At 35.5% G+C, this 27692-nt stretch overlaps 4 protein-coding genes across 5 annotated transcripts in view; 1 reads left to right on the forward strand and 3 right to left on the reverse strand.

Moving 5' to 3' along the window:
* The first annotated feature begins 574 nt into the window (after nucleotides 1-574).
* The window catches only part of LOC129239562 (protein transport protein Sec61 gamma-2 subunit), a 43211-nt gene continuing 16093 nt past the window's right edge, over nucleotides 575-27692 (forward strand). The window contains exon 1 of the mRNA XM_054875151.1: nucleotides 575-699. The gene's annotated coding sequence lies outside the window, so the exon portion shown is untranslated. The remainder of the gene's footprint in view (nucleotides 700-27692) is intronic.
* Nucleotides 3459-5830, reverse strand: LOC129239560 (zinc finger protein weckle-like). 2 transcript variants are annotated; one of them, XM_054875146.1, is made up of 5 exons: nucleotides 5773-5830; nucleotides 5172-5373; nucleotides 4178-5107; nucleotides 3766-4118; nucleotides 3459-3711 (listed from the first exon to the last, which is right to left on the reverse strand). In XM_054875146.1, the coding sequence occupies exons 2-5, from the start codon at nucleotides 5346-5348 to the stop codon at nucleotides 3558-3560; spliced, it is 1614 nt and encodes a 537-aa protein (XP_054731121.1). In that variant the 5' UTR covers nucleotides 5349-5373; nucleotides 5773-5830; the 3' UTR covers nucleotides 3459-3557. The 2 variants fall into 2 exon arrangements, with proteins under 2 accessions (XP_054731121.1, XP_054731120.1); XM_054875145.1 differs by lacking the exon at nucleotides 5773-5830 and adding an exon at nucleotides 5566-5748 and having other exon boundaries at nucleotides 5172-5433.
* Nucleotides 8836-11080, reverse strand: LOC129239558 (zinc finger protein weckle-like). Its single transcript, XM_054875144.1, has 5 exons — nucleotides 10982-11080; nucleotides 10699-10926; nucleotides 9705-10634; nucleotides 9288-9640; nucleotides 8836-9232 (listed from the first exon to the last, which is right to left on the reverse strand). Exons 2-5 carry the CDS (start codon nucleotides 10891-10893, stop codon nucleotides 9079-9081), a joined length of 1632 nt encoding a protein of 543 aa, XP_054731119.1. The 5' UTR covers nucleotides 10894-10926; nucleotides 10982-11080; the 3' UTR covers nucleotides 8836-9078.
* On the reverse strand, nucleotides 12103-27047 carry LOC129239561 (NPC intracellular cholesterol transporter 2 homolog a). The gene is made up of 4 exons (XM_054875147.1): nucleotides 26751-27047; nucleotides 17800-17913; nucleotides 14935-15110; nucleotides 12103-12325 (listed from the first exon to the last, which is right to left on the reverse strand). Exons 1-4 carry the CDS (start codon nucleotides 26830-26832, stop codon nucleotides 12242-12244), a joined length of 456 nt encoding a protein of 151 aa, XP_054731122.1. The 5' UTR covers nucleotides 26833-27047; the 3' UTR covers nucleotides 12103-12241.

Raw genomic sequence — 27692 nt, forward strand, 5'->3', positions numbered from 1 at the left:
AAAAAAAAAAACTTCGATCAGGCACAATATTATCTATTTCATTACTAGTTTCTCTTGTCCGATTAATTTTAAATGAATCTCCACGGACTTGTGATGATCACCGCAAGCGACTTCTGGAGAAACGGGCACAGCGACAGCTTTTACAATCATTAATAATTTTTTTTTTTAACTTTGCTAAAGTCAAGTCGAAACATGATGTATTAATTCTATGTTTTTATTTTTGTAAAATAAAGCAACTGACTAGCAAAAAAAATTATTGAAAATCATCATTTTTTATGGCCTCTGACTACCTTTATGTCTATAAATAAATGTAATTAAATAATTTAATTTAAATTTTAGTGGTACACCCTGCTTTGACAGTTCGACAACATATTTCAAATATTCAATATTTTGTAATTATTATATATTTTTCTAGAAGATTTTCCAATTAAAAAAATATTTTCAATTATATGTTTTTTGAATAAGGCTGATATATTAAAAAAAAAACGAAATTCTTCGAAGAAGAACCATACAGAAATATTCACTCATTTAAAATGAATACTAAATCACAAAACCCGTCATTCATGCCACTCGAATTGAAATGTTTAAATAAAAAAATTGTTGCATGCGATATTTTGCATATCTCTAAATGACTTTATATTTTCGCTGAAAATAAATCGGAACAACTTAAGTTTAAATTACTTATTTAGTACACAGAATGTAAGTTAAATACTTTTCTAAACATTTCCTCTTATATGTAGATTGAGAGGAATTTGGCATGAAGAAGTAATGTAACATTATACATATGTACATATCTAATTGTAAATGATGAATATACCGAAACATTAATGTCCCATATACATACATACATAAGTGCATATGCATATAGTTATATATATTTGTAATACGTCAACATTTGCATATACATACATACATGAATAAAGGGTAATCAAACTCAGATACAAACCTTCGTAAGGTACACCTTTACGAGGTGAGGCTATTAAATAACGAAACTGACGCTGCTGTAAAAGTAATATGGAGGCAGCTGTTGAGCGTGACACCTCTTTCGATAGCTGTTTGTGCACTGTGACCTGAAAAGATCTATTGTGCAGCCATGTAGCCTACTCAACCAGTTTTAGGCTGTTAATAAATCCTAAAACTGCTGTAGGTTTAATTTCTACCAGGCGGTTAGGTAGCCCCATTTCCCAGGTAATTGAGTCTGCGTCGTGCCACTGCTGGGTAGTCGCATAGAATATGTTCTGCTGGTTCTTGTGCCTCTTTGCAGAGCCTACAGAAATCGTTTTCTATCGCACCTATCTTTTTCATGTGATAATTAAGTTTACAGTACCCTTTTGATAGTTCAGTGTAAAGTTTTATGTCCTTTCTGCTTAGTTTAAGGATGGCTTCTGCCTTTATCCGGTCTGGATCTATGAGTCTTTGACTGCCGCATGCTCGATTGGACTCTCCAGTAATCGATTAGGCTACGTTGTTCCTGTTCACGCAGAAAGGCACTTTTGAAGCTGTTAGTTACTCCGCAGAAAGGTTCAGGACCTATGAAGGGAGTGTTTGTCCCCTTTTTCGCTAAAGTGACCGCAATTTCATTCCCTTCGTGCCTCTCATGTCCCGGAAACCACCGAGTTTCTTGATGCTAGGGTGTTGAGGATTTTAAAACATTCCCAGACCAACCTTGAATGGAATGGGAAGCATGTTTAAAACTGAACCATATCATTGCAGCATGGAATCAACTAGGTTTTTGCAGACGGAATCCGGAATTGCTTTCCAAGAGTCGCGAGTAAGTTGTCACCCGTTACTTTTACTTGGACATTTTCCTCTTATTAACGCTTTTACAGTATTCCACAAATTTGCGATCGGTTTTAAATCCGGGGATTGCGCTAGCCACTCCATTACATTAATGTTGTTGACCCTGAATACTGCGCCGTGTGTTTCGGGTGATTGTCTTGCTGAAATATTCCGCTTAGTGGCATATTGTCTTCCGCTTACAGTAGCATACAATCTTGAAGAATTGCAACATAATCGGTTGCCTTCATTAGTGCCCTGTATTCGATGGAGCCGCCCCACATCATAGTATGAAAATAATCCCAAGACCATAATGTTCGCGCCACCATGTTTAACCATTTCTATAATATATTTGAGGTTGAAGGCTGCACGTGTCGGTCGTATTACGTGATGAATGCCTCGGTTTGAATTGAACAAATTTATTTTTGTTTCATCAGCCCAAAGAATATTACGCTATTTGTCTATGAACCACCATAAATATTCTTCACCACACTTTAGTCTTTGCTGTACGTTTCTTTTTATAACAAGGCCACTTTTCTGGAGCTTCCAGACTTGAGGCTTTCCTTAATAAGCACTTTGGGAATAGCTGATGGGTCGACGTAATATTTGACTCACTTTTAATTTACGTGGATGAGATAAATGGGTTCTTAACAAAACGCATTATATTTCTGAAAATGTAACTTTGCGTTTTCCACCACTCAGTGGGTTACACTGAACTGCGTTTTCTACCATGGGTTTTGGAAGTTTAAGTAATTTCGCCACTTTTCTGTAGGAATTCACCTATTTAAACACTTACCCTTTGCTATATATATCCAATAAGGAAAAAGAAAAATTTGAAATGCGAATTGAGGGATATTAAAACGGAAAGCATTATTCCTACCTTATCTCCGACAAAAACAAGTTAAAAGCATATCAGGAAGCATTTCTTCAACTACACTGACGAGATCCAGGACAAAATACAATTACAAAAACTCGGCCAGACAGCATACATACAAGCATTCATCGGTAGACCCTTACCACCTTTCTAAACTCCCGACCCCTGAATGTGGAACCACCACCTATTGCAGACGAAGAGCCTCAGCTTCCTCGCGATACCGACGTAACTTTGACCCAATTGCGTTCTGGATATTGTAGCAGATTAAACTCCTACTTATCGAGAATCGACCCCGACATCTCAAACACATATGCAGCATTTGAAGGCACATCGCACGATACTAACCACTTGTTCACATGCCTATCAAACCTACTCACCTAACACTACTCTTCTTCTGGACCTAAACGTTTTCTGGATCTACCGTTAGATGAGTTCGACGAAGATGACCGGTGACTATACCGCATTGACAGGGTTTAGTAAGCTACTACAATAACAACAATAACGCACAAATTAAATAGGAGGAACAGCTCGACCAAACACCAAATTAAGGGTGCAAGCGCAAATTATATACATATATATGCTCTTTTCAGCATTACAAGTATAGGACGGGTAGATATATTTCTTGCAGATATGCTTACTGGAACTGATTACTAGCAACTGCAGCTTAAATGTTCCTTAATAATTCAATTTATTTCATCTTTTATAATAATAACTTGACTCGGTCTACATGAATTCGATTTAGGCTGTAACAACCAAGTAAAATAATTTGCATCGCAAATTAGAAGAAAATGTATCTTAACGCCCGTACTTGATTTGACCTTTTTCCATGTGTTTATTTTGGAAAATTTTATTATATTCCGATAAATCAGACTAATCTAATTTTTTAGTAATGTAAAAGTTACCAAAATCACGATAAGTTGCTCGCTTCCCTTTTTGCGAAAAATATCTCCTTCACGATTGTTGTTGTTTTAGCAAGTGAGTCTTTAGGTTTTTTATTCAATGGAAAATTAACGCGCCGTTTTTGGACAACTGGTTTAAGTTCGATTTCTGTTGATTGCATTCTGGAAAATAATTTAATTTACTAAAGCAGTTTTTGGATAATTTTTTTTACTTACACTTTCTTTAATACGGCCAACGTTGGTACATCTTTCGTGTAAGCTTTTACACCAGAAGCCTCTAAAGCAGCAAATTCATCGGGATGTGCCTTTTTTAAGTGAGAACGGACAGTCGATCTATTAGCATACGTATTTTCACAAAATTCACAAGGATATAGTCTTAGGCCGCTGTGCCGTATTAAATGACTCTTCAGACCCATAGCGCGTTTGAAAGTACTCCCACAATAATCACATTTGTGGGGCTTTTTATCAGAATGTACAACCATATGTCGACGTAAGGTTATGCGTGAGCTAAGTTTTAAGCCGCACTTACTACAGGTGAATTTATTGGGATTATGTATATCCATATGACTCTATAAATAATGTTTTAATGAACACCATTTTACGCCTTCAATATCTATTTGTTTCTTACCTTTAGACGCTTCTTCATTTTAAAGGTTTTCTTACATACTTCACATTCAAAAGGCGCGAAGTCGCTGTGCACATGCATATGCAACCGCAGACGAGCTTTCGTTCGGCAACCTTCTCCACATTCTTCACATATAAACGGTCGGCTATCTTCGTGCACATACTTTATATGTTTGGCCACATAATATTTTTCTTGAAATTTTTGGCCACATTCTGGGCATGGAAATATACGCCTCTCCGACAGTGGCCGATGTGAGATTATGTGGCGCTCTAGTACATATTTACCTACGAAGGATTTAGGACATTCAGGACATTGTAAGGGTTCCAAATCTCGTCCATGTACTTTTTTCAAATGTGTACGATAATTGCTCAAACGTTGAAACTGAGTCGAACAGTCGCCACAGAAGAATTCGTCTTCCATTGATTCTTCCATAGAACTAAGTAACCCTGATTCACATGTTTCGTTTAGCTGTCTTGTACTATGTTGTTCATTAAGATCATCAATCGTCTCGTCTTCAGCTGCCTCTATACTAATGGTTTCTTCACTGTTGTTTAGAGAAATAACGCTCTCTACTTCGCTAACAATGCTTTCAACGTCATCAATAAGAGGATCCTGCAATTCACCTTTGCATTCAAATACCATTTCACTTTCACATTTCACAACACTATCTCCTGGAACGTCTATATCCTCATCAGCCAGTATATTTTCGTCGGCTGATTTTGTTTCCGAGAGATCAAACATAAATAAATCGTCCTCAAATACGTTAAATTTCTTTCGAAATACTTTCAAATTCAATGTTTTTCGGTCTGATTGTTGAATAGCATCGTACATATCTTGCACAGTTTTTACACGCTGAGAAAATTTAACCAAGGTTGAAACCAATGAAAAACATTGCGCACAAAGCGAATGGGGAAGATCGTCATCCTGTTCGATCTAAATAATTAATATAAAATTCATTGTTTACTTTTTATCTTGGATATTTGTTTTAAATATTTACGTAAACTTGAAAAAACTCTTCTATGGTGGCAAGAAGTTGACTGTGGTTGCCAGCAGAGAATGCAGGCGTTAGTGCTATATTCTCTTCCGAAAACACATCAATATATCGCGTGTCCTCTTTAGCACAGAGGCGGCACCAAAGCTTCCAATTATTATTTGCGATAACGTTTCTGGACATCTCGAAAGTATTCCACACCAATTTCCTACAGTTCCCATGAACGAACAATGTAGATCAAGAATGATAGAGAAAATAATTGCGCCTTCTGAATTCGCCGTGTCGTAAGAGCACATGAATAAACAAGCAAAAGGAAGGGGAATTACTTGTTTGTGAAGAAGAAGAGTAGGCGAAAGCGATAGAGGCAAACAAACACAAGAAATTATACACACACACATACTTTTTGCCACGGCGGCTTCCCCAGAGAAGCGCAAATAAACTGCATTTGGAGGCTTTAAGAATTTAATACACTGCACTTCATTTTCATTAGTTTGCTTAGTTAAAATCTCACAAATCATAATACTATCAAGCCATTCTCTAAATTTTCACAAACATGTAATTTTTCCTACTTTTGTTTGTTTTGTAGTGCGAACTGAGATGAACTCACTCTTGTGAAAATCGGGAAATATAAAGTGACTGCTTTTTAAATGCGCCACCCAAGGCGAATTTATTATAGGTGACAGCAACCACATATAAGTAAAACCCTACATGTATTTGTTGTTGCCTTTGGTACAAGCATCAAGTCAAAATACAATACAATCCGAATGTAAACATACCAATACATACAAACAAAGCACATTATTTTGACGTAAGCCATATCTACGGCGAAAAATTCAGCTGGGTGAATGCAGTCACCTATAATAAATCCACCTTGGCTGTCACCTATAATAAATCCATCTTGGCGCCACCATAGATACCCAATTCGCCTTGATTGAAAATGCAACTTACGAATTCGCCGTGTCGTAAGAGCCCATAAATTAATAAGTAAAAGGAATGGGAATAACTTATTTGTGAAGAAAAGTAGGCGAAAGAAATGGGAAAAGCCAAACACAAGAAATTATACACATACACACTTTTTCCACGGCGTCTTCCGCGTAAAAACGTCAAAACTGCATTTGAAGGCCTTATATTCATTTAACAGTTTACCACGCAAAACTTCGTTTGCAATAGATTCATATTCCCATTCATTGAATTTTCACAAATATGTAATTTCTCCTACTTTTGTTCGTTGGTTTTGTATTTCAAAGGGAGTACGTCAAAGTAAGCAACTGTTTTTTAATGGCGCCACCTTCAGTACTCAATTCGCCTTGGGTCAGATTAATGCAAGGCGAATTTATTATAGGTGACAGCAACCACATATAAGTAAAACCCTACATGTATTTGTTGTTGCGTTTGGTCCAAGCATCACGTCAAAATCAGTAATCAAATCGCACTTGTTACGTTAAAGCGTAACAACTCAAAATCTGAACATTTTCAGTAGAGACGAAAAACTGTTTCCGTAAATATTAAGAATATAGGTATTACAAGGGGAAAAATATGTAATTGAACGAAAATATCATTAAAAACAATATAACGGTTGTTTCATTCTTATTTGTTTAGTAGTTGCGCTAAAATAACAAATTTTTGAGTGGTTACTATTTTCCTTTTCTTTTTGAGTTGTTACGCTTTAACGTAACAAGTGCGAAATGTAAACATACGAATGTAAACATACCAATACATACAAACAAAGCATATCATTTTGACGTAAGCCATACCTACGGCGAAAAATTCAGCTGGGTGAATGCTGTCACCTATAATAAATCCACCTTGGATTAATGTGAACAAGAAAATTGATACATTGAAAAGAAAATGAAATGATATAAGAAAATGAAAAAATCTGCAATTGCGTCAACTCAAACTGGGTTATGTCAAATTGATTGAAAGCAGAGTACGGGTACCGCGATAAGCGCAACCTTCTGTATCCTCAATCTTCAGCACACTTTTTGGATACACTGTTTCAAATATATTAATTACTTTTATTAATTATAATTAAGTACTATGCATGTCTTTGTCTCAATTCTGCTAGGCTGTTACAAAAAAGTTATTCTTAGTTGTGTCCAGCGCGTTGATCATTAAAACATATTAAACATTTTAGATTTTAAGTTTAAAGTTTTTTTAATTGTAAATTTTTATTTCAAGTTGCAACTTCTATGCAAACCCTCATATTAACGGTGGATGAACATTTTTGATAAAAAAATGTTTTTTCATATACCGTAATGGGAAAAGTGAGTTTTGACATTGAAAATAAATTCAATTTTTCGATTTCAATAGAAAAAAATAGCCCTCTTTATTTATCTTTGACTTCGCTTTTGTACTCATTCATATTTATTGACAGCATTTAAACGTAATTAATAAAAACAAATTCAAATTCTTTGGAAAAACAACTACTAACGCAATAAAAACAAGTTACACACTATTTCGACACTGTCAATAAACTGTTTTTACAAATTTTAATACAGGGTTTTTTATGTATTGTAAAATACATAATGTGAATACGTAATTTTTTCATTAATTTAATATTTGGTATGATAACCGCCAGCTTCAATAACATTTTGCAGAGGCTTTTTCATGGAATAGACCAACTTGTTTATGTCGTATACGTTCCGTATTTTCTGCCATTCCTCCACTATTGCAGTTTTTAATGCTGCTGCATTCTTTGGATACCTTTTAGCGACTCTTCTTAAAAAGGCACACAAATTTTCAATCACATTTATGTCGAGACTCCACATCTGCACATTATGCTTTGGATCGTTATCTTGGTAAAATTTAGTTTTTTCTCACTGATAAACCCAAATTTGTTTAGCACTACCGACTTTTTTTCCAATATTTTTAAATATTGTGCCGTCAATCAACACAAAATCTCCTACTTGATGCACTTGGAATGCACCCCCAAACCATAACGGGATTTTTTTCAAATTTAAACGTGGGAATCATATTTCTATTTTGCAAAGTTGCCAAGAGCTTGCGCCATATTCTAGTCGGCCTATCCTTGTAATACAGCATTATTTTTGTCTCGTCTTAAAATATAACGTCGTCCCAATATTCGTCTGGTTTGGAAATGTGGTTCAAAGCGTTAATAGAGAGCAAGCTCAACCTAACTTGAGCGACCAACTGAATGGCGACGAACTGAGAACGTACTTCAAGGCCTGCTATGGGTTTACCGAGACGGAGCAACTATAGCAATATCTCAATCGCAGTTTCTGTGGGGTATTAAACCACATACCAATGGGACTGTCTCTACAGCTCACATCATCAATTCCAAATGTTTCCAGAGGCGCATTGCCAGAATCTTACTGGACTCAGATTCCGGCATACTTTTATACTACAATATACTATAATGTCGTCAACTCCCCGTTTCGAGTTCTTTAGTCCGGGGATTTTCAGCCGTTTTTAACCAGGTAAATAGACGCTGACCGAGAAGCCGCTTGATTCGAGATAGACACTTTCGGATTCGATGGTTTGCTTGGTGATACTATCAGCACCTTCAAGCAGGTGTTTTGGCCCGTGAATGGTATTTTATTTCCCACTTACCTTGCATATCTGCCGAGCATTCGCCGCTCCGCGACGTGAGGACTCGTCCACACATTTACTGCAGATGTGCTTACTGGAACTGATTACTAGCAACCGCAACTTAAATGTTCCTTAATAATTCAATTTATTTCCTCTTTTATAATAATAACTTGACTCGGTCTACATGAATTCGATTTAGGCTGTAACAACCAAGTAAAATAATTTGCATCGCAAATTAGAAGAAAATGTATCTTAACGCCCGTACTTGATTTGACCTTTTTCCATGTGTTTATTTTGGAAAATTTTATTATATTCCGATAAATCAGACTAATCTAATTTTTTTGTAATGTAAAAGTTACCAAAATCACGATAAGTTGCTCGCTTCTCTTTTTCCGAAAAATATCTCCCTCACGGTTGTTGTTGTTTGAGCAAGTGAGTCTTTAGTTTTTTTGTTCAATGGAAAATTAACGCGCCGTTTTTGAACCACTGGTTTAAGATCGATTTCTGTTGATTGTATTCTGGAAGATAATTTAATTTACTAAAGCAGTTTTTGTGTGCATTTTTTTTTCTTACACTTTCTTTAATACGGCCAACTTTGGTACATCTTTCGTGTAAGCTTTTACACCAGAAGCCTCTAAAGCAGCGAATTCATCAGGATGTATTTTTTTTAAGTGGGAACGGCAACTGGATCTACTAGTAAACGTGTTTTCACAGAATTCACAAGGATATAGCCTTAGGCCGCTGTGCAGTATTAAATGATTCTTCAGACCCTTAGCGCGTTTGAAAGCAGTCCCACAATAATCACATTTGTGAGGCTTTATATCGGAATGTACAACCATATGTCGCCGTAAGGTTATGCGTGAGCTAAGTTTTAAGCCGCACTTACTACAGGTGAATTTACTGGAACTATGTATATCCATATGACTCTATAAATAATGTTTTAATTGAATGATGTTCATTTTATGTCTTGCATATCTATTTGTTTCTTACATTTAGACGCTTCTTCATTTTAAAGGTTTTCTTACATACTTCACATTCAAAAGGCGCAAAGTCGCTGTGTACAAGCATATGCATCCTCAGACTAGATTTTGTTCGGCAACCTTCTCCACATTCATCACAAATAAACGGACGGCTATCTTCGTGCACATACTTTATATGTTTGGCCACATAATCTTTATGTTGGAATTTTAGGCCACATTCTGGGCATGGAAATATACGCCTCTCTGATAGTGGCCGATGTGAGTTTATGTGGCGATCTAGTACATGTTTACCTACGAAGGATTTAGGACATTCAGGGCATTGTAAGGGTTCCAAATCTCTTCCATGTTTTTTCTTCAAATGTGTACGATAATTGCTCAAGCGTTGGAACTGTGTTGAACAGTCGCCACAGAAGAAATCGTCTTCCATTGATTCTTCCATAGAACTAAGTAACTCTGATTCACATGTTTCGTTAAAATTTCTTGCACCAGGTTGTCCATTAAGACTATCAACCGTCTCGTCCTCATCTACTTCTATACTAACGGTTTCTTCACTGTTGTTTAGAGAAATAACGCTCTCTACTTCGCTAACAATGCTTTCAACGTCATCAACAAGAGGATCCTGCAATTCACCTTTGCATTCAAATACCATTTCACTTTCACATTTCACAACACTATCTCCTGGAACGTCTATATCCTCATCAGCCAATATATTTTCATCGGCTGATTTTGTTTCCGAGAGATCAAACATAAATAAATCGTCCTCAAATACGTTAAATTTCTCTCGATATACTTTCAAATCCAATGTTTTTCGGTCTGATTGTTGAATAGCATCGTACATATCTTGCACAGTTTTTACACGCTGAGAAAATTTAACCAAGGTTGAAACCAATGAAAAACATTGCGCACAAAGCGAATGGGGAAGATCGTCATCCTGTTCGATCTAAATAATTAATATAAAATTCATTGTTTACTTTTTATCTTGGATATTTGTTTTAAATATTTACGTAAACTTGAAAAAACTCTTCTATGGTGGCAAGAAGTTGACTGTGGTTTCTAGCAGAGATTGCAGGCGTTAGTGTTATATTCTCTTCCGACAACACATCAATATTTCGTGTGTCCTGTTTAGCACAGAGGCGGCACCAAAGCTTCCAATTATTATTTGCGATAACGTTTCTGGACATCTCGAAGGTATTCCACATCCAAATAAATTCCACACCAATTTCCTACAGTTCCTACGAATGAACAATGTAATACTGAAAACAGTGAACGACGTACGCTGTCCCTTACCGCAGCCCCTAACGAGCACAAAAACTCATCCCGTGAGAACAACTGCGTTCTTTTAATTACATATTTACACAATACATCGGTTTGTGTGTGTGTGTGTTTGGTTGTATCTACACAATGTTGCCATTGCTTTTTGCTTACACACTTTTTCACACATCCGCGTTTTCAGTTACAATTTTTCATTGTTTAATAAACCAAAGCCAAAAACCAACAAATGCAAATAGTTCATTTATCTATAATTAACATTATTCAACAGTATTTTTACGCTATTTTAACAAAAATTATCATTTTTCTAAATATATTTTGGAAATGATTTCGAAAGGTACTGCTTGGCAACACTGTGTGGTGAGAGAGCAATCAGTTGACAGGGTTTTACGGGAATTTTTAAATATCGCGAAATAAAATCTACGATACCACGATACGGAAGGAAGTATTTTTTCATTTACATGGGGTTCTTAGTAATGCAGTTGTTCTCGTAGGATAAGTTTTTTGGCTCGTTAGGGGCTGCGGTAAGGGACTGCGTACGTTTTTCACTGTTTTCAGCATTAGGAATTACTTATAAATGTACAAATTTAGAGGTAGAAACACTCTTTTTCATCCTATTTCTTTGACAGACACGTATGTGTGAGTTTGACAAACATCTAGGCAAGGCGAATTGAATACCATAGGTGGCGCCTTCTGAAACAGTTACTTAATTCTTTGCGAATTTGTCTAGTCTAAACTAAACAAACTAATGACAACGAAGTGCCCTGTGTTAAATTGTGAAAACACAAATGAATATAAAGCCTCCAAATCCAGTTTATTTGTCTGTAATCATTTTCTCTGTCATTCTTGGGTGATATCCAAGGCGAATTGAGTAGTGGAGGTGACGCCTTTAATAAACAGTTACTTCATTCTGACGTCAGCTCTCTTCGCAATACAAAACAAAAGTAGGAGATATTTCATGTATCGTTTCAATCTTCATCACACTTTTTGGATACGCTGTTTCCAATGTATTTTCAAAAATTACTACTATTAATTATAATTAAGTACTATGGATATCTTTATCTCAATTCTGCTAGGCTGTTACCAAAAAGTATTTTTAGTTGTACCCTAGCGCGCTGATCATTAAAACATATGAATCATTTAGACTTTAAGTTTAATTCTTTTTATTATAAATTTTTATTTCAAGCTGCAACTTTTTTGCAAACCTTCAGATTAGCAGTGGCTCAACATTTTTGATAGTGTTTTTCATATACATATAATTTCTTTTTTAGGTAGTATCTATTGAATTTTAGCTGGTATTTCCACACAAATGATATCTTCATTGTTTTGGTCCTTCAATTCCCATTTGACGAGTACGTTAACCTGTAAAATTGAAAAAATTATGAATAAAGAAATTTAAATAAATAACTTATAGTAGAAAAATTGCAATTGAGATCATTAAACATTTTTTTATTGCACTTTATTAATTTATGTTTCTATATTAAATATCTATTAAATTATTAATAATTTGTTAACTTCAAGACATTTTTTGAGCATTTATACATATATTTTGAAATTAAACCATTTTTTGCACTGGTTTTTTTCGTTTCGCGAACCGACCGGCAACAATTGCAAACATAATGCCAAAACCAAAATAATGAATTAGCCTTGTTGGCGACAGCAGATAGCGAGATAAAGCACGCTTTCTGTGTCTATCGCTAGATGAGTCAGACGAAGATGACAGGTGACTACATCGCGCAGACGGGGTTAAGTTAGCTGATGTAACAACAGCACTCGCCAGGAGAGCACCTACAGGCACCTGTATATAAGTAGAAGTTCATGCGAATAGAGTGCACAGTTAGAAATTGCTTCTAAGCGAATAAAGGGAAAGCAATGGCTGGATTCAATCTTACTTTTAAAGTAAAGTGTTGCAAATAATGTAAAGCAAGTGGGTTACCATTATTTTATGATTTTATTTGACAATCCATCAGAGGAGTTATTGAAAGAGATTTATTTGAATTTTAACATAAGAAAATTAGCAACAACATCTTTTGATACTTGATAACGAAAATGTACAGCTATATTTTGTTTTCGGTTTTTTGCAATATTCGCGCCAAGCTGTCATTTGTTGCTGTAAAGTATTTGTTTCTTTTTTACTTTTAAAATTACGAGCTATGTTGTTTTTATTTTTAAAGTAAGCCAAGAAAAAAGTGAAGACTGCAAGAAAGAGCTGCACAATTTTTATTTGCACTCACTGTGTATAAAGAACATCAATTCAGGAACAACCGTCAATTCGGCCGCCGTAGCCGAATGGGTTGGTGCGTGATTACCATTCGGAATTCACAGAGAGGTCGTTGGTTCGAATCTCGGTGAAAGCAAAATTAATAAAAAACATTTTTCTAATAGCGGTCGCCCCTCGGCAGGCAATGGCAAACTTCCGAGTGTATTTCTGCTATGAAAAAGCTCCTCATAAAAATATCTGCCGTTCGGAGTCGGCTTGAAACTGTAGGTCCCTCCACTTGTGGAACAACATCAAGACGCACACCCCAAATAGGAGGAGGAGCTCGGCCAAACACATAACAGAAGTGTACGCGCCAATTATTTATTTATTATTATGTATTTACGGTATATTTGTTTAAATTCGCGTAATTTTTTTTTTTTTTTGGTTTGTAATTAGCAAATTCGGAGTTATGTATTTGAAGACTACGGCGGAAGAATAATACAAGTCCTCATTTTGTCGGCCCTATACTTTTAACGTACATAAATCGATTTTCTGGTGACAAATCAGTTAAAAAAACGTTCTTGTGCTAATACTCATGCTATGTTTCAATATTCGATGTCATTATAAAATCATAGCAGAGAGGAGTGAAGGTATCCGAGCGTGCCGTTGAGCGCACCTGAACTTTTAAACACGTTTTTCTCGAAACTCATTATTTTTGACTTGGTAGCATGATTTCTCAAAAACGATTCAATCGATATCGTTCAATCTAAGGCGAATCTATTAAAGGTGGTGTCGGTAAATCAGCTGATTTATTTTTTTCTTGCGCCGTGTCCATGTAGCTGTCAGGACAGAATGAAACAAGGCGAATTCATTCTTTGTTTTCTACTTTGCCAATACTTTTTTGAGACAATCAAACGTACAAAACATTGTTGTTGGTCTGGTGCCACCACCTTTAGTGAATTCAGCTTGGTTCAATCTTATAGTCCATGTGTGGCTATTGTCCGTACTTCGATAATTAAAAATGTTTAAGTCATGTTGTTTACGTATACGATAAAATAGACACAGAAAATTATGCTTTTTTGAAAAAAAACTGCGTAAAAATTCTATTCTCAATATTTTCAAGTAATCCGACGATAGCCAAAGCCAAGGCAAATCTATTAAAGGTGGTGTTGGTAAATCAGCTGATTTATTTTTTTTTTCTTTCATTGGGTCCATATGGCTGTCAGCACAGAATAAAACAAGGCGAATTCATTATTTGTATTCTAGTTTCCCAATACTTTGTTTTGGCAATTAAACGTACAAAACATTGTTGTTGGTCTAGTGCCACCACCTTTAATGAACGCGCCTTGGCCAGAGCATCAAAATATTTTTAAAATGATAAAAATATTTTTTGAAATGGTCAGTCAATTAATCAGACAACGTTTTTATCACCAAGTTGACTTTCTAGTAATATAAGTCGTGAACAGTGAAGTCGAAAAAAATTTTATGTACTTGTAGTGGAAATATCACTAAATACCATATACTATGATGAAAAGTTTGAAGTTCTAAGTTTCCATTGTTCTTAACAAAAATGTCCAAATATGCTAAGAAAAAGCTCGTCACATGGAATGATCTCCTTAATTAATTATTTTTAAATTTTCTGTTCCTAATTTAAAGGTATTTCTTTATTTTTGTAATTTTTTAATCACTTTTCTATTATTCTACTATTACAATTCTACTTTATCTACTTTATTTTGTTTTATTTCATTTCAACAAAAGCTTCATTTCTCACCTTTGGGTAAGCCTTAAGCACCGGCAATATGGCTTTATATTCGTAGGTTTCGCCCTTCTCCAGTGGGCACTTGAGTCCACTATCAACGCAAGCATCTGGATTCTGCAAATGGAAAGGCATCTCTACGCCCATTATTTTGCCATGCACCACAGTCGAAATTTTAGTGGCTTCCTCATCTATAAAATTTAATATTATAATAAAAACAAATTGATAATACTGATATACTTTAAGAGATTAGCGAATAGAAATTGTCAACTATGGTGAAAAATTATCACCAAAAGTTCAATAACCTTCCCTTTCCTAACTATTACAGATTATAAAAATGAGATTCTATGAAATGCTCAGCCTAAACGACCCTTGAAATATGCATGTATGCTTATGACTGTTTAATCAACAATCTAAATTTTATAAACTTTTTATACTATAAAGGTCGTCTACTCATTTATGCAACCAATGACATTTCTCTATAATCTCATCTTTAGTCACTTTACTATTTTGATCTCAAAAAGTTATTGTTACTACAAGTACTAATTGGCTACTGTGTGGGAATAACCTCAAACGCATATTTTTAGACATTTTTTTTTGTAGCAATTTTATTAAAACTTTGTTGCCTTTGTAGTCTATGAAATATTGGTGAGACTATCAATCATTGCTAACGCATGGTAAAACAAATTCAGAATATGTGACCAATATCAGACCGTTAACCGGTTCTCAGCGAATTTGATAGAATCAGCTGATTGGCTGACGTAACCGAGCTCATGACAGCGGTTTGTCAATGAAAAATACTGACATTGCCATGATGATGGTGATATATGAAAAAAATGAGCGAAGTCTTCGTTAAGGGAGGGGTTTAGGGTTTGACTTTCAAAAAATCGATTTTTTGGAAATAGCTTTTTCTTATAGTAAATCATCTCAAAAATATTGTCCCAAAATTTCAGCTCAATCGGAGCAAAACTTTTGGAGTTATAGACGTTTTTGTCCCCACTCCTCTGCGACAGCTGCGAGCGTTTGGAGCGGAGCGTTACAAAAATGCCTTTTTTTCAAACGCGTTTTTCTCGAAACCACTTTTTCAAAGTCCGTGACTATTAGAACTTCAACAATATTTAACCGATCCTTTTCAAATTTGGTATACAACTTCTATATATAAAATACCTCCTCCCCACTGAGAGATTTTTCACTTTTTTGTTTTACATTAAGGGCGTTTTTGCTTCAAAAACGCTCTTGCAAAGTAAAAATGAAAAAAAAAAAAATCGGAGCCAGTGGGGGGGGGAGGTTTTGGTGATAATTTAACCAAATAATTCTGTTTTTTTATTTCAGGTGATTCTACAACTAGATACGATAGTCACCGCAAATCACCTTTTAGAAAAGGCGTTTTCGGAAAAGTTACCTCACCGGCTTATTTCCCGATATTTTCTTACAAAAATTTAGTACAATATTGTTGAAATGATGCTTTATAATGTACAAAAAGTTTAAATACATTTTCACAATTCATATCTCTAAAGCAAAGTTTCAAAAATTCATTAAAAAAAATGCTCAAACCCTAGACTCCTCCCTTAATGTCGATTTGTTCCCATCTGAAAAAAGCGTTTCGACAGTCTGGGAATTGCTTGATATTTGGCATCAACGCTCATGTGTAGGAAGTGGGTAGTTTGTGTTATGAGGATTTTCTTTATAGTAGATTATGTCGCCTGTTATTCCGGATATGTAAGTATAAATCTACTAAAATACTTAGTACTAAGTTGGGACGGTGTAAGTTGGGCGTCATGTGCCACCAATAATTGATAGTTCGCCTCCGATTGGTGGAAATCACTTGTGCGACAGCACCAAGCATCTACCATAAAATCGACATCAGAAGTTTTTCCGAAGTCCATGCAGCAGGGGTAAGCGGTGTACACCACTCGACCGACTGTTCCACGATCTCTATAAGCGTATTTATGTGGCGGACACATGATACGAGTGGTCGGAAGCCAGCTTGTTCGCTACTCAGGCTACCATCAGTGCGTCAGCTAATCTTTTATTGTTTATGTGAGCTATGATCTTATTTAGCAGGCTGTGCAGTGGGATGCCTGACCATTTTTTGTATTCAGCTAGATTCCCCTTTTTGGAAACAATGGAATAACGCCCTCATTTAGCTTGATGGGAATCTTTTCAGAATTCCTAATACTTAGAAGCAGAGGAAACAAGCATCGTGTGCTTACTTGTAGAAGTTTAGCTTGTCTCAATTTAATAAGATTTAAGATATCCCTCCCTGTAGTGAGGAAATGCTAAAGTTTGGAAGTTACTTTCAGCATATGAAGTTTAGGAAACACTCGCAGGATTTCGAACTGTGGCAGTTACTGCAAAAAAGGAGAAAGGCGGGCATAATTCTCTGAATCACCTCCTTTTTTTTGCCACTTTGGAGGCTTTAATCTAAATTTGATTATTGAAATCACTCAGAAATTCCTGAGCTTTGCATCGACTGTATGTTGAGTCTTTTGACAAAATATCGGCTGATTGCTCAACAGTTATACCATGTTCACACTTAGAGCTTCTTAGAGCAAGAGCCTAGTCGTTGCCCAGCGTTTTTACTAGGATGTACCAGGTAATAGGTAGGTAGGTGGGATATTATGAACTCAGCAGAACATTTATTTCGGTCTGGCTAGATTAGAAAAAAAAAACGGAACAGTCTCAACAAAGTTAAATAGCCGAAGTAATAGCGCTGAATTAGGTATCAATTTTGAAAGCAGGGCTTGAGTTTCATGAATGGATCGTTATTCGAGATAAAAGCAGAGAATGTTAATTGCATTAATTGCATTAATTGCATTAACATTCTCTGATAAAAGCGTGCTCGACCATCAAGGTTTAGTTGACTCGTGTTTGACTTACTTAGCGCAAAATTAATTGTAATCGAAGCAGTTGTATTGCGTTTGAGTATGCATTCATTTTTTGTTGTATCACAGTCCGATACGACTATTTTGTTAAAACTGCCAGTTTTCGAACCTGAAATGAAAGAGAATTGAAATTTTTAGCAAACAAATTAATTTGCTTCATGAATTTCGACAATAATTTACTAATGGCTTAGTTAAATAAAATTACTTAAATGCTAAATATAAGGCTAAATTTAGTTTTTGTATGACAAGGTGAAGTACAAAATAAACAAGACTGGCGTCATAAAAATGTTTTTGATGGCACCAGCTTTTTAACGACTTAGTGCGTTGGAAGTTAAATCCCAAGCTGATTTCCAGTGAAAGTTTGGTGACATTCGGTTCAGTGGAAGCGAAGTTATTACGACTAAAGTGTCAGTATGTTTGTGTTATCGGTACAAAAATGAGTTTCGAACAAAGAGCTAATATCAAATTTTGTTTTCAAATCGTTAAAATGTTTACCGAAACATTTGAATTGATGAAAAAAGTTTATGGCGATGATTGTCTATCTCCTGCCAGAGTTCATGAGTGGTTCACACGTTTCAGAGATGGTTGTGAGGACATAAATGAGAATGAACGTACGGACCGCCCAAAATCAGTAATCACCGAAAACTCCATCGAAATTGTTCATAAATTTATCAAAAATGAACCGAAATCATCATTGAAATTCATGGAATCGGGGTTGAATATCACCAAAACATCGATTTATATTGTAGCATTTTAAGTAATCATTTGGGCTTACGAAAGGTCTATGCACATTTCATTCCGCACAATTTACCGGACGACCAAAAATTGGTCAGAATTCAACATTCGATAGACCTCATTAAATAGGCAAGAAAATACGAGAACTTCCTTTACAATATTGGAACTGGTGATGAAAAGTGGTGTTTCCAACATGAACCTGAAACTAAGCGTCAAAGTGACGAATGGAAGGCCTCAGATGAGCCAAAAATCTCGTTGGAGAAGTCAAAAATCAAGTCGATGCTCATTTGTATTTACGATTCCCAAAGAGTTGTCTACAAGAAGCTCATGCCAACGTGCCAAACCGTCAATACAATTTTATATCTTGGCGTTTGAAGCGTTTGTTGCATCGCATTCGTCGAATTCGCCCTCAATACCGCGAATGAGGAAGCTGGCGCTTATTGCATGACAATGCATCATCTCTCCCTGTGACTTCTACCTATTCGGAAAATTGCATTTGGCCATGAAAGCAAAATGTTCTGCGCCCGTAGAGGCCATCCAAAAGGCTTGTACCGACATCCCGAAGGACTTTCCGGGCAATGACCTGAAACACTCTTTCGAAAAGCTTTTAGATCGTGCAAAACAGTGTATCGAGGCCAGAGGGGACTATTTTGAGTAAATAAACTCGAAGTTATCAAAACAAAGCTCTTATCGTTTTGACGTGATAACGTCTTATAATTCGATTTAACAGGCTGCACGCACGAAAAAATGTGTCGTTACCTTGCTCATTAGTGTTACCTTGCTCATTGCCGTTACCTTGCTCATTGCCGTTACCTTGAATGAACTGCAAGCGAAAGCGCGGAACGAACGACAAAGCAAACAAAGCAAACGAACGGCAACGTTCGACATCTTGCTCTCTCCTACTTAAGTGAGCGTATATATGTATGTATATGCGCATATGTACATATATAAATTCACGTATTTGTATTTGCATATGCCTTCTTATTGATTATTATTCATTTGATTTACTTGAAGAATTTAAAATAAAACCAAGTTTGTTAATAATACCTGTTGTTTTAATGTTATTATTATTTTTTGACGTGTTAACTTCTTATAATTCTATGTAGCCGGCTGCACGCACCAAAAAATGCGTCGTTATCTTGCTCATGCGTCGTTACCTTGCTTGAACAGCATGTTATGTTATGTTATGTTATGTTATGTTATGTTATGTTATGTTATGTTATGTTATGTTATGTTATGTTATGTTATGTTATGTTATGTTATGTTATGTTATGTTATGTTATGTTATGTTATGTTATGTTATGTTATGTTATGTTATGTTATGTTATGTTATGTTATGTTATGTTATGTTATGTTATGTTATGTTATGTTATGTTATGTTATGTTATGTTATGTTATGTTATGTTATGTTATGTTATGTTATGTTATGTTATGTTATGTTATGTTATGTTATGTTATGTTATGTTATATTATGTGATGTTATGTTATGTTATGTTATGTTATGTTATGTTATGTTATGTTATGTTATGTTATGTTATGTTATGTTATGTTATGTTATGTTATGTTATGTTATGTTATGTTAAAGTATATTATGATATGTTAATGTTAACTCATTCTCTATATCCATACAAAATATCTATCAAACAAATAAAATTAAAATTTTCTTTTGAAAAATGCAACCATTCAATTAGTATTTTCTTATGACGTTATCACGTTAAACTATCGTCAGTAAACCGACTTTACAGACAACCTCTTTTTTTTTATTTTAGCTCAGTCTTCTTTATTTTTCACTTCACCTTCACCTTGTATATATTCCCTTTCATATATCATGAAATCAATATATTTGCATTGGACGGTTTTTATATCGTGCAATTTAATGCCGGGAATCAATAAAATATAAGAAATTTAAATAACGAAAAAAAAGTTTGTATCGATCTTCATAATACCTAAAACCTAACTCTACATTGGTAGCACACTTGGAAATCCTTCGAGGCAATTGCATAACCTCTGAGTGCACGAATATTTCTGTCATGAAGGAGTTTCTCAATCAACTGATATTCGGAGTCGACATAAAACTGTAGTGGTGGAGTGTGCCCACAACAATTTGGGCGAAAAGTTCGTAAATACCTATGTATATCCTTGAAAGGTGCTCAGTTCATCTGTCTAAAATAGCTTTCGATCTTACATTTATTTTTACGTGAAATTATTTACAGCGCTTGAAAGAAAAACGCTGGGCATGTACATATATACAATTTGCTGCTACTGGAATTCCTGTTCATTTCTCGTCCGGGATGTGTGTACATACATGCATACAGTTTAATTTAATTTAATTAAATCCATTTAAAAGTAGGCATTTTATGAATGAAATTCGCCGAAAGAGCAACGAACAAAACTGACAAAAGCGCCGAGAAGCCGATAATGTAAAAGAAAATTGGAAAAGAACAAGTGCGAATATTACATAAAGGCGGTCAGCAACGCTTGTTTGTTTGTCCGTCACACAGTATGGCGCCGAGCAAATAAATTCATTAACATGGCGATCTGCGACACATCAGAAAAAGAGAAAAAATTTACTTGTATGACATGCAATCGTTAAATATGTACACATGTGCATATTGGGTGTCTCATTAAGACCGCCTATATTAATTTAACAGCATTTTCTTATTGTGACGCTTGAAGGGCTGCTTTGGGAAATTGCGACAATGCAGTAGCGAAATCAAAGGAGTTTTGCAATGACAGCTTAAAAATGTCCTTAACTCGAGCCGCTGGTCACAAAGATCAGACGATGTCATTAAATTTTTTCCCTTTAGGATTTTCAACAAGTATGCATATGTACATTTTTGTTTCTCCTCATTACTCCTTTGAGGAACATAAGGCCTCTCCAACGTACGCAATTAGATGCTATCGTCTTAGCATTTTCACAGCTTGTGTTTATGGAAGATACGTCATGCAGCATGGATCGTTTCGAGGTGTTTTTTGGCCGGTCGCGGCTTCTGCTTTCGCTGAGTATCTTAATCTAGAGCCATTCTTGAGATGCTGCGGGGCGGTTTTCTAAGAGCGTGGCCTATCCAACTCCATTTCCTGCGCGTTAGTTGGCGTTAGATGGGCTCCCCGTTCATTTGTCTCCTTTTCTTATTACATACGTATGTCAATAACCCACTGAGAATTCCTGAACTGAAAACTGAAAGCGACTCGACGCGTAGTATACGAAAATATCATCGAAAAATTCCTCAAAAAATTAAAATTAAATAATAACAAATGTCCCGAGAGTAATTGTTGTTTTATCTCCATATAACATCTGTGATAGAGCACCCTATTACAAAAGGCATTACTGGGTGTGTAGCACCATAGAACAAAATGGCACCGCATAGTGAATTCTGCATGGACTCAACCATTTTTTGCCAAAAATTTTTAATGACATATGGAAAAAGACGAATCAGAAACGCATCTCGAAGGTCGTGACTTACGTCACCGGCCATTGGCTGATAGGTAGGCACTCTTCTAGGATAGGAGTATTTTCGCACGAATACTGCAGAAGTTGCAGAGACGAGGAAACGGAAAAAAAAAAACAGTAGAACACTTCCTCTGTAATTGTCCAGCCTTAGCTAGGAGTAGAGCAAGGTGGCTAGGAAAATACAATTTTCACTCTCTCACGGAACTATCCGGTGTTGGGATAAAACCTATCATAAGCTTCATAAAAGAGTCTAACTGGCTCCATGAAAGCTACACAGTGGCACAACAACGGGCCTACAGGGTCTAAGTGAGTTTGCTACTATAAGCCGGCTGCCACAAAAACCTAACCTAACCTCCTATTTGATTAGCGACCACATCGCAATAATGAACCATCCGCCTTATAGCTCTGACTTAGCACCAAAATTTTTGAAGATATGTATGTCCCATCTATATATATTTACATATTATCCATTGCAGCAACCACATCTATTCTGTAAATCAACACTCCCTAGCAGAGAGAAGGCTTCAGTGAATCATCTTTAGATGTTCTAGCGATCTTGCCGCCGATCTTTGATATGTACCTGAAGGTTTTTACAGAGCACTCAAACACTTACCGGGTGCAATAAATCTTCAAAGAGACTGACATTAAATGTCTTTTAGGTTTTTGAAGTCGGGACTCGCTTTGAATAAATAATAATATTTGTCCTTAAATAATAATATTAATTTTATTCGTACGAAATCGTGTATTTCTGACTTTATTCGACGTAGAAACTCCGAGTTTTCTGATCCGTATACCTTTAAACGTTTTTTTTTTTACGAATCTTGTTCGTTCTCACTTATAAGATTAGTAATAATTTGGGGACCGAGTAATAATTTGGACTCTGCCCAGCTTGTGAAGAGGAGGATGAGACGGCGGACCACTTCCTGTGCATCTGCCCCGCCTTCGCTCGAATCAGGTTTGAAGTCTTTGGCACTGATGTGCTAAGAAGCGACCACCTTGACTCCTTGACACCGCAAGATCTACTCAGATTTCTTCGGAGGTCGGGTAGATTTAAAGAAAATGGAAAGGGAATCCGAGTGCAGTACTTAATTCTGTCTGAGTGCTGTACTTGCTAGTTTTCCCGACAAAAGAAACAAATAATTTGGATTTCCACTCACCAATAATAAACTGCCTGGCCCGAAGTCTTGGATGTATTTATTGTAAATCGGAGTAGAAAAAATGATTAATTTAATTTTTTTAGTAAGATAACGCTAAAGATAACTATTTGGTTATCACAAGACTGTTGGTGCATGTTTTTCAGTGCCAGTTTGAGGTGGTGAATTTTCAAACTAAGTTTAAGCCTGCAAAAATATTCGTTTAAAATAAGTTGATATTCCCATGGTAAGACCTCACAATTGACATTAGGACCACGTAATTATATATGTATATGTTTGGCCGAGTTCCTCCTCCTCTGTTCAATTAAACAGCCTTATTCTTTGTGGTATGAGTCTTGATGTGTTTTCACAATTGGCGGATTGTGTTTTATGAGAAAGTTTGTCATTGCCTGTCGAGGAGCGGCCGCTATTAGAAAAAACTTTTTCTAACAATTGGTGTTTCGTGCCCGCGATTTCAAACTTGTGCACTTCCGAATGGTAGTCACGCACCAACCCAATCCGCTATGGTGACTCCGTAAGAATAAGGCTGTTAAATTTAAATTAAAGTAAAATTTTGGCCCTCTCTGTTAAGTAAAAAAAATTATATCTTTCTTGTGTATCGGTTATAAAAATAAATATCTTGAAGCGCGCCTAAGGTACATACATGAATACATCTGTATGTATGTATGTATACATATATGTATGTTTAAAATGAGTCATTTTATTACACAGTAACCAATTACGAGTTAGTTATGAATAAGTTCTGCTTCTTTAAAGGCATTTCTGGTTTAATATCACATCTGTGTTTCTTTGTTCAGTAAAATAAAAACCATCTGCAATCCGTAACGCGTTCTTTCTTATCGCAAAATATTTTAACGCACGTACATACATGTGCATTGAAACATATTGCCATTTTTATCATACGTACATAGTAAGTACACCCAACTCTCTTTTTACGCGGTCTTTTTTTACACGATTTTGAAATAACACGGTTCACTAATACATTTTTTTACACGAAATTTTCGTTCTTGCTCGAACTTCAAAACAAAACACAATTCCTAAAAGAATGCCTTATTAAGTAACATTTTTTCGTGTAAAATTAAGTAAACATACATACATATGTGCATATGTATGTTCATTCAAAAACGTCATAAGTACATTTCAGGACTAACCAAGTCCGACTGTGTATTAAAATTTCAACGTAATCTTTAGGTCAGGATAACAAGTATTGCACAAGGTGGCTCCAAGTTAATCATCCAATTTTGTTTTGAATCATTTTTTGAGCGAATAAAAAACATATTTTTACTGAATAAAAAAACATTTTTTTGCCGAATAAAAAAAATTATGTTCAGTGCTGGAATTTTTTATTTGACCTTTAGGCGCTCCATTGCTTGTCTGTTTGTATGTTGCAGCTGTTTAGCTCGAAAGTGTCAAATATGACTGGCGTACGACGCCATTTGCAAATACATATTATACATTTTTAGTTTTACGCCATCTACTATAAACAACTCCAGAGAGCAAAAAACAGTCGCTAATAACAAACTTTGTTTCAACGAAAGTCCAACAGAAGCCGTTAAAACTTGAATAAAACCTTACAGATGGGCTGGACATATCTGACATTTCTGCTGATGATAGCATTTTTGGTTCAGTCCGTAATAAACGCGCACGCTTTTTTTCAAGTAGCGATGAAGAGTTGAAAACTTTTTATTTTTATTTCTAATTTCAATTTGAGTTTTTGCAAATTTTTTATTCATTTTAATTATTTCTTTGTAAAAAAATGGTTTGTTTTTGTTTAATAATTACTTATGTAATATGCATTTCATTATTTCTTCTTTTCTACTTTATTTAGAGTTGTGGAACATATCCTAAAATTTGTATTTACATGTTTTTTTTACACGATATTTTTCGTAAAAAGAATTGGGTATGTATTTTATGTAATAGAAATAACTAACAAAAGATCTTTCAAAAGTGACGCCTAGATACCAGTGGTGAATAATTCCTATGCGGCATTGTTTCCGTGATATGGCCACCCAGGTCGTCCGATCTTATCCTTATGGACTTTTTTCTGTGCAGCTCCTCAAAAATGAAGTCTATAAAACACATCCAGCGACTATCTCAGTGTTGAAAGAAAATATCGTTCGACATCGCTTCTCCAACGATTGGCACGGAGTACGGAGGCCAGATTCAAAGGGTATATCCAATAGAAATTTAAAACTTACCGAAACACCGATTTTAAATATTGTTTGGAATTAATATCAGCACTAAATTTTAATTCAAAAACCCGTTTGGGTAGGATGCAAGTTGGAGTTAAGACTTCCGTCTAGTTACCCAACATTTGCTATATTCAGATGCAAACATTAAGATTATCGCTTTATTGATCCCACAAATTAAGCTTCTTTGTTCGAAATAGATTGGCTGAGTGTTTTCTAACCAATTCAGGGTGATTTAATCACCTAGTTGACAGCGTTTGTTGCATCGCATTCGTCGAATTCCTCCTGAATGCCGCGAAGGAGGAAGCTGGCGCTTATTGCTTGATAATACACCATCTCATCGATTCACTCTTGTGATTGATCTTTTGACTAGAATTCGCATTTTAACCATCAATCACTCACCGCATTCGCCTGATATGGCACCCTGTGACTTCTACCTATTCGGAAAATTGCATTTGGCCATGAAAGCAAAACGTTATGCGTCCGTAGAGGCGTGAAGGATATTCCGGTCAATGTCCTGAAACACTCTTTCGAAAAGCTTTTAGATCGCGTAAAGCAGTGTATCGAGGCCAGAAGAGACTATTTTGAATAAATAAACTCGAAGTTATCAGAACAAAGCTTCTATTGTTTCTATTTTAGTTCAGTTTTGTTTATTTTGGACTTCACCTTGTATGAAGTGTCGTACCGCCTGTTAAAATTAAACATTAACGGAGTTTGTTGACCTGTCAGCAGTGACAAAGTCGCCTTTGACAAAGTTGTAAATAAGGTTAAACGTCTTTCTCTTTTTGTCTGGACTTCTGTACGCGGATGGCAACTCAAGGATTTTTTCGATTACAAAGTCAAAATCTTGAAAAATGTTACTCCTTAACCTTCACTAAAAATTATCTTTCTTAATAAAGTAAGCTGTTAAAGTCCACTTCTGAAATTATGATCAGTGGCAATTTTTTCTTTTGACGAATGAACCAACTACAAACAGTAAAAAGTATATTTTTCGCATTTTAGAAGACCAATATTTCGTCCCCTTAGTATAACAATAGCCTATGTGCTCATAGGCTATTATTTTTTTATTGAATTTTTGGATTCTCCATCGTCGATTTTATATGTGGTCAAAATTTTGTCAAATTCTAGTTCCACAAAGTGGGTCAAAACGTCAGTCAAAAAATAATAAATATTTACAGACATAACGAGATTTGAGTGAGAGCTACTTTCGACAAAAAGTTTGAAATTCATTTTCTCAAAACATCAAAAAATTTATAGGCTATTTTAATACTAAGGGGACGATTTATTACTGCGGAAATAAAAATATACGGACGCACAAATATTACGGTTCCTTGTAAAATTTTCTATAGAAAATGTTCGCTTCTTCCTATTAATTTACAAAAAAAAAATAACTATTGTAATTTATTTATGTATTTACCACAATCAGTAAATTGTAGACCATAAACGACACTCGACGAAATAATAATGGCGAATAGCAAATATACGATGCTCTGCTTCATTTTTAATCAATTAAATATTTTTTTGTACTTTTTTTTTAGTTTATAAAGTGTTAAAAAACTTATTTATTTGCCACTACTACTGTGACCGTTCCTTAGGTTAGAGTGTCACTTTTCCTTTTCACCGAAAATTATGAACCGTTCGTCAGCGCCGTTAAGTATTTACTGACTTTTGTTGTATGAAAATGCAAAACATAGTATTAGCGACAGGCTTGGTTGTGTTATTTCAACTAGAGCGAAAGCAAACGTCAATCGGCAATGAGTAAGGGAAATGATAAAGCTCGTGCGATATGGCGTCGGGTCTTTGTGATTGCCTCCGTTTGTGATTATGCCACCATAGTGCTACTGTTTGTTTTCGTGAGCACTTTACGTATACATATGTACATATGTATGTATACATTCAATGGTACTCGTATGCATAATAGTTCGAATGCAATGCATACACTGCTGTAAATCGAATTGCTTTAAGAACTAAACAGAACTAGACCATTTTGGACTGCTACAAGTCCTTAAAGTTTTCCCCACTTTTTATTTTTATGTAGTAATGCTGCCAAGTGATGCTGCTTTAACTATCATTTGCTTATCCGCAACGGTAAATAATGAAATTATTGTTTATTTAAGTCTTCACATGTAGCTTTTAAGGGAGGTAAGGTCAATTCATTGTAAAAAGCATGTTTTTAAGAATTTTTGTTTTGGCGATGTAGATATGTATACAGTGAAACCTCCCCTTGCGGACACCTCCAATAAGCGGACACTCCCCATAACCGGAGAAAAACTGAGGAACCAAGCTTTATGTTGTATTTTTAGAACGAATTCCACTCTAATAACCGGACGCGGACATTTTTTCTCATTTTTTTTGTTCT

Source organism: Anastrepha obliqua, chromosome 2 (genome assembly GCF_027943255.1).
Source record: "Anastrepha obliqua isolate idAnaObli1 chromosome 2, idAnaObli1_1.0, whole genome shotgun sequence".
In the NCBI taxonomy this organism is placed as follows: Eukaryota; Metazoa; Arthropoda; class Insecta; order Diptera; family Tephritidae; genus Anastrepha; species Anastrepha obliqua.

Bases quoted from the DNA above. Each gene is read 5' to 3' on its own strand.
- LOC129239560 (XM_054875146.1), bottom strand. From the start codon at position 5,348: ATGTCCAGAAACGTTATCGCAAATAATAATTGGAAGCTTTGGTGCCGC. The intron at 5,108-5,171 runs GTAAATATTTAA...TTAATTATTTAG, and splicing joins AAGAGTTTTTTCAAGTTTAC to ATCGAACAGGATGACGATCT. The intron at 3,712-3,765 runs GTAAGTAAAAAA...ATTATTTTCCAG, and splicing joins TTGGCCGTATTAAAGAAAGT to AATGCAATCAACAGAAATCG.
- LOC129239558 (XM_054875144.1), bottom strand. From the start codon at position 10,893: ATGTGGAATACCTTCGAGATGTCCAGAAACGTTATCGCAAATAATAAT. The intron at 10,635-10,698 runs GTAAATATTTAA...TTAATTATTTAG, and splicing joins AAGAGTTTTTTCAAGTTTAC to ATCGAACAGGATGACGATCT. The intron at 9,641-9,704 runs GTAAGAAACAAA...CATTATTTATAG, and splicing joins AAATGAAGAAGCGTCTAAAT to AGTCATATGGATATACATAG.
- LOC129239561 (XM_054875147.1), bottom strand. From the start codon at position 26,832: ATGAAGCAGAGCATCGTATATTTGCTATTCGCCATTATTATTTCGTCG. The intron at 15,111-17,799 runs GTAAGTCAAACA...TAAATTTTATAG, and splicing joins TACAATTAATTTTGCGCTAA to ATGAGGAAGCCACTAAAATT. The intron at 12,326-14,934 runs GTGAGAAATGAA...TCAATTTTACAG, and splicing joins TGCTTAAGGCTTACCCAAAG to GTTAACGTACTCGTCAAATG.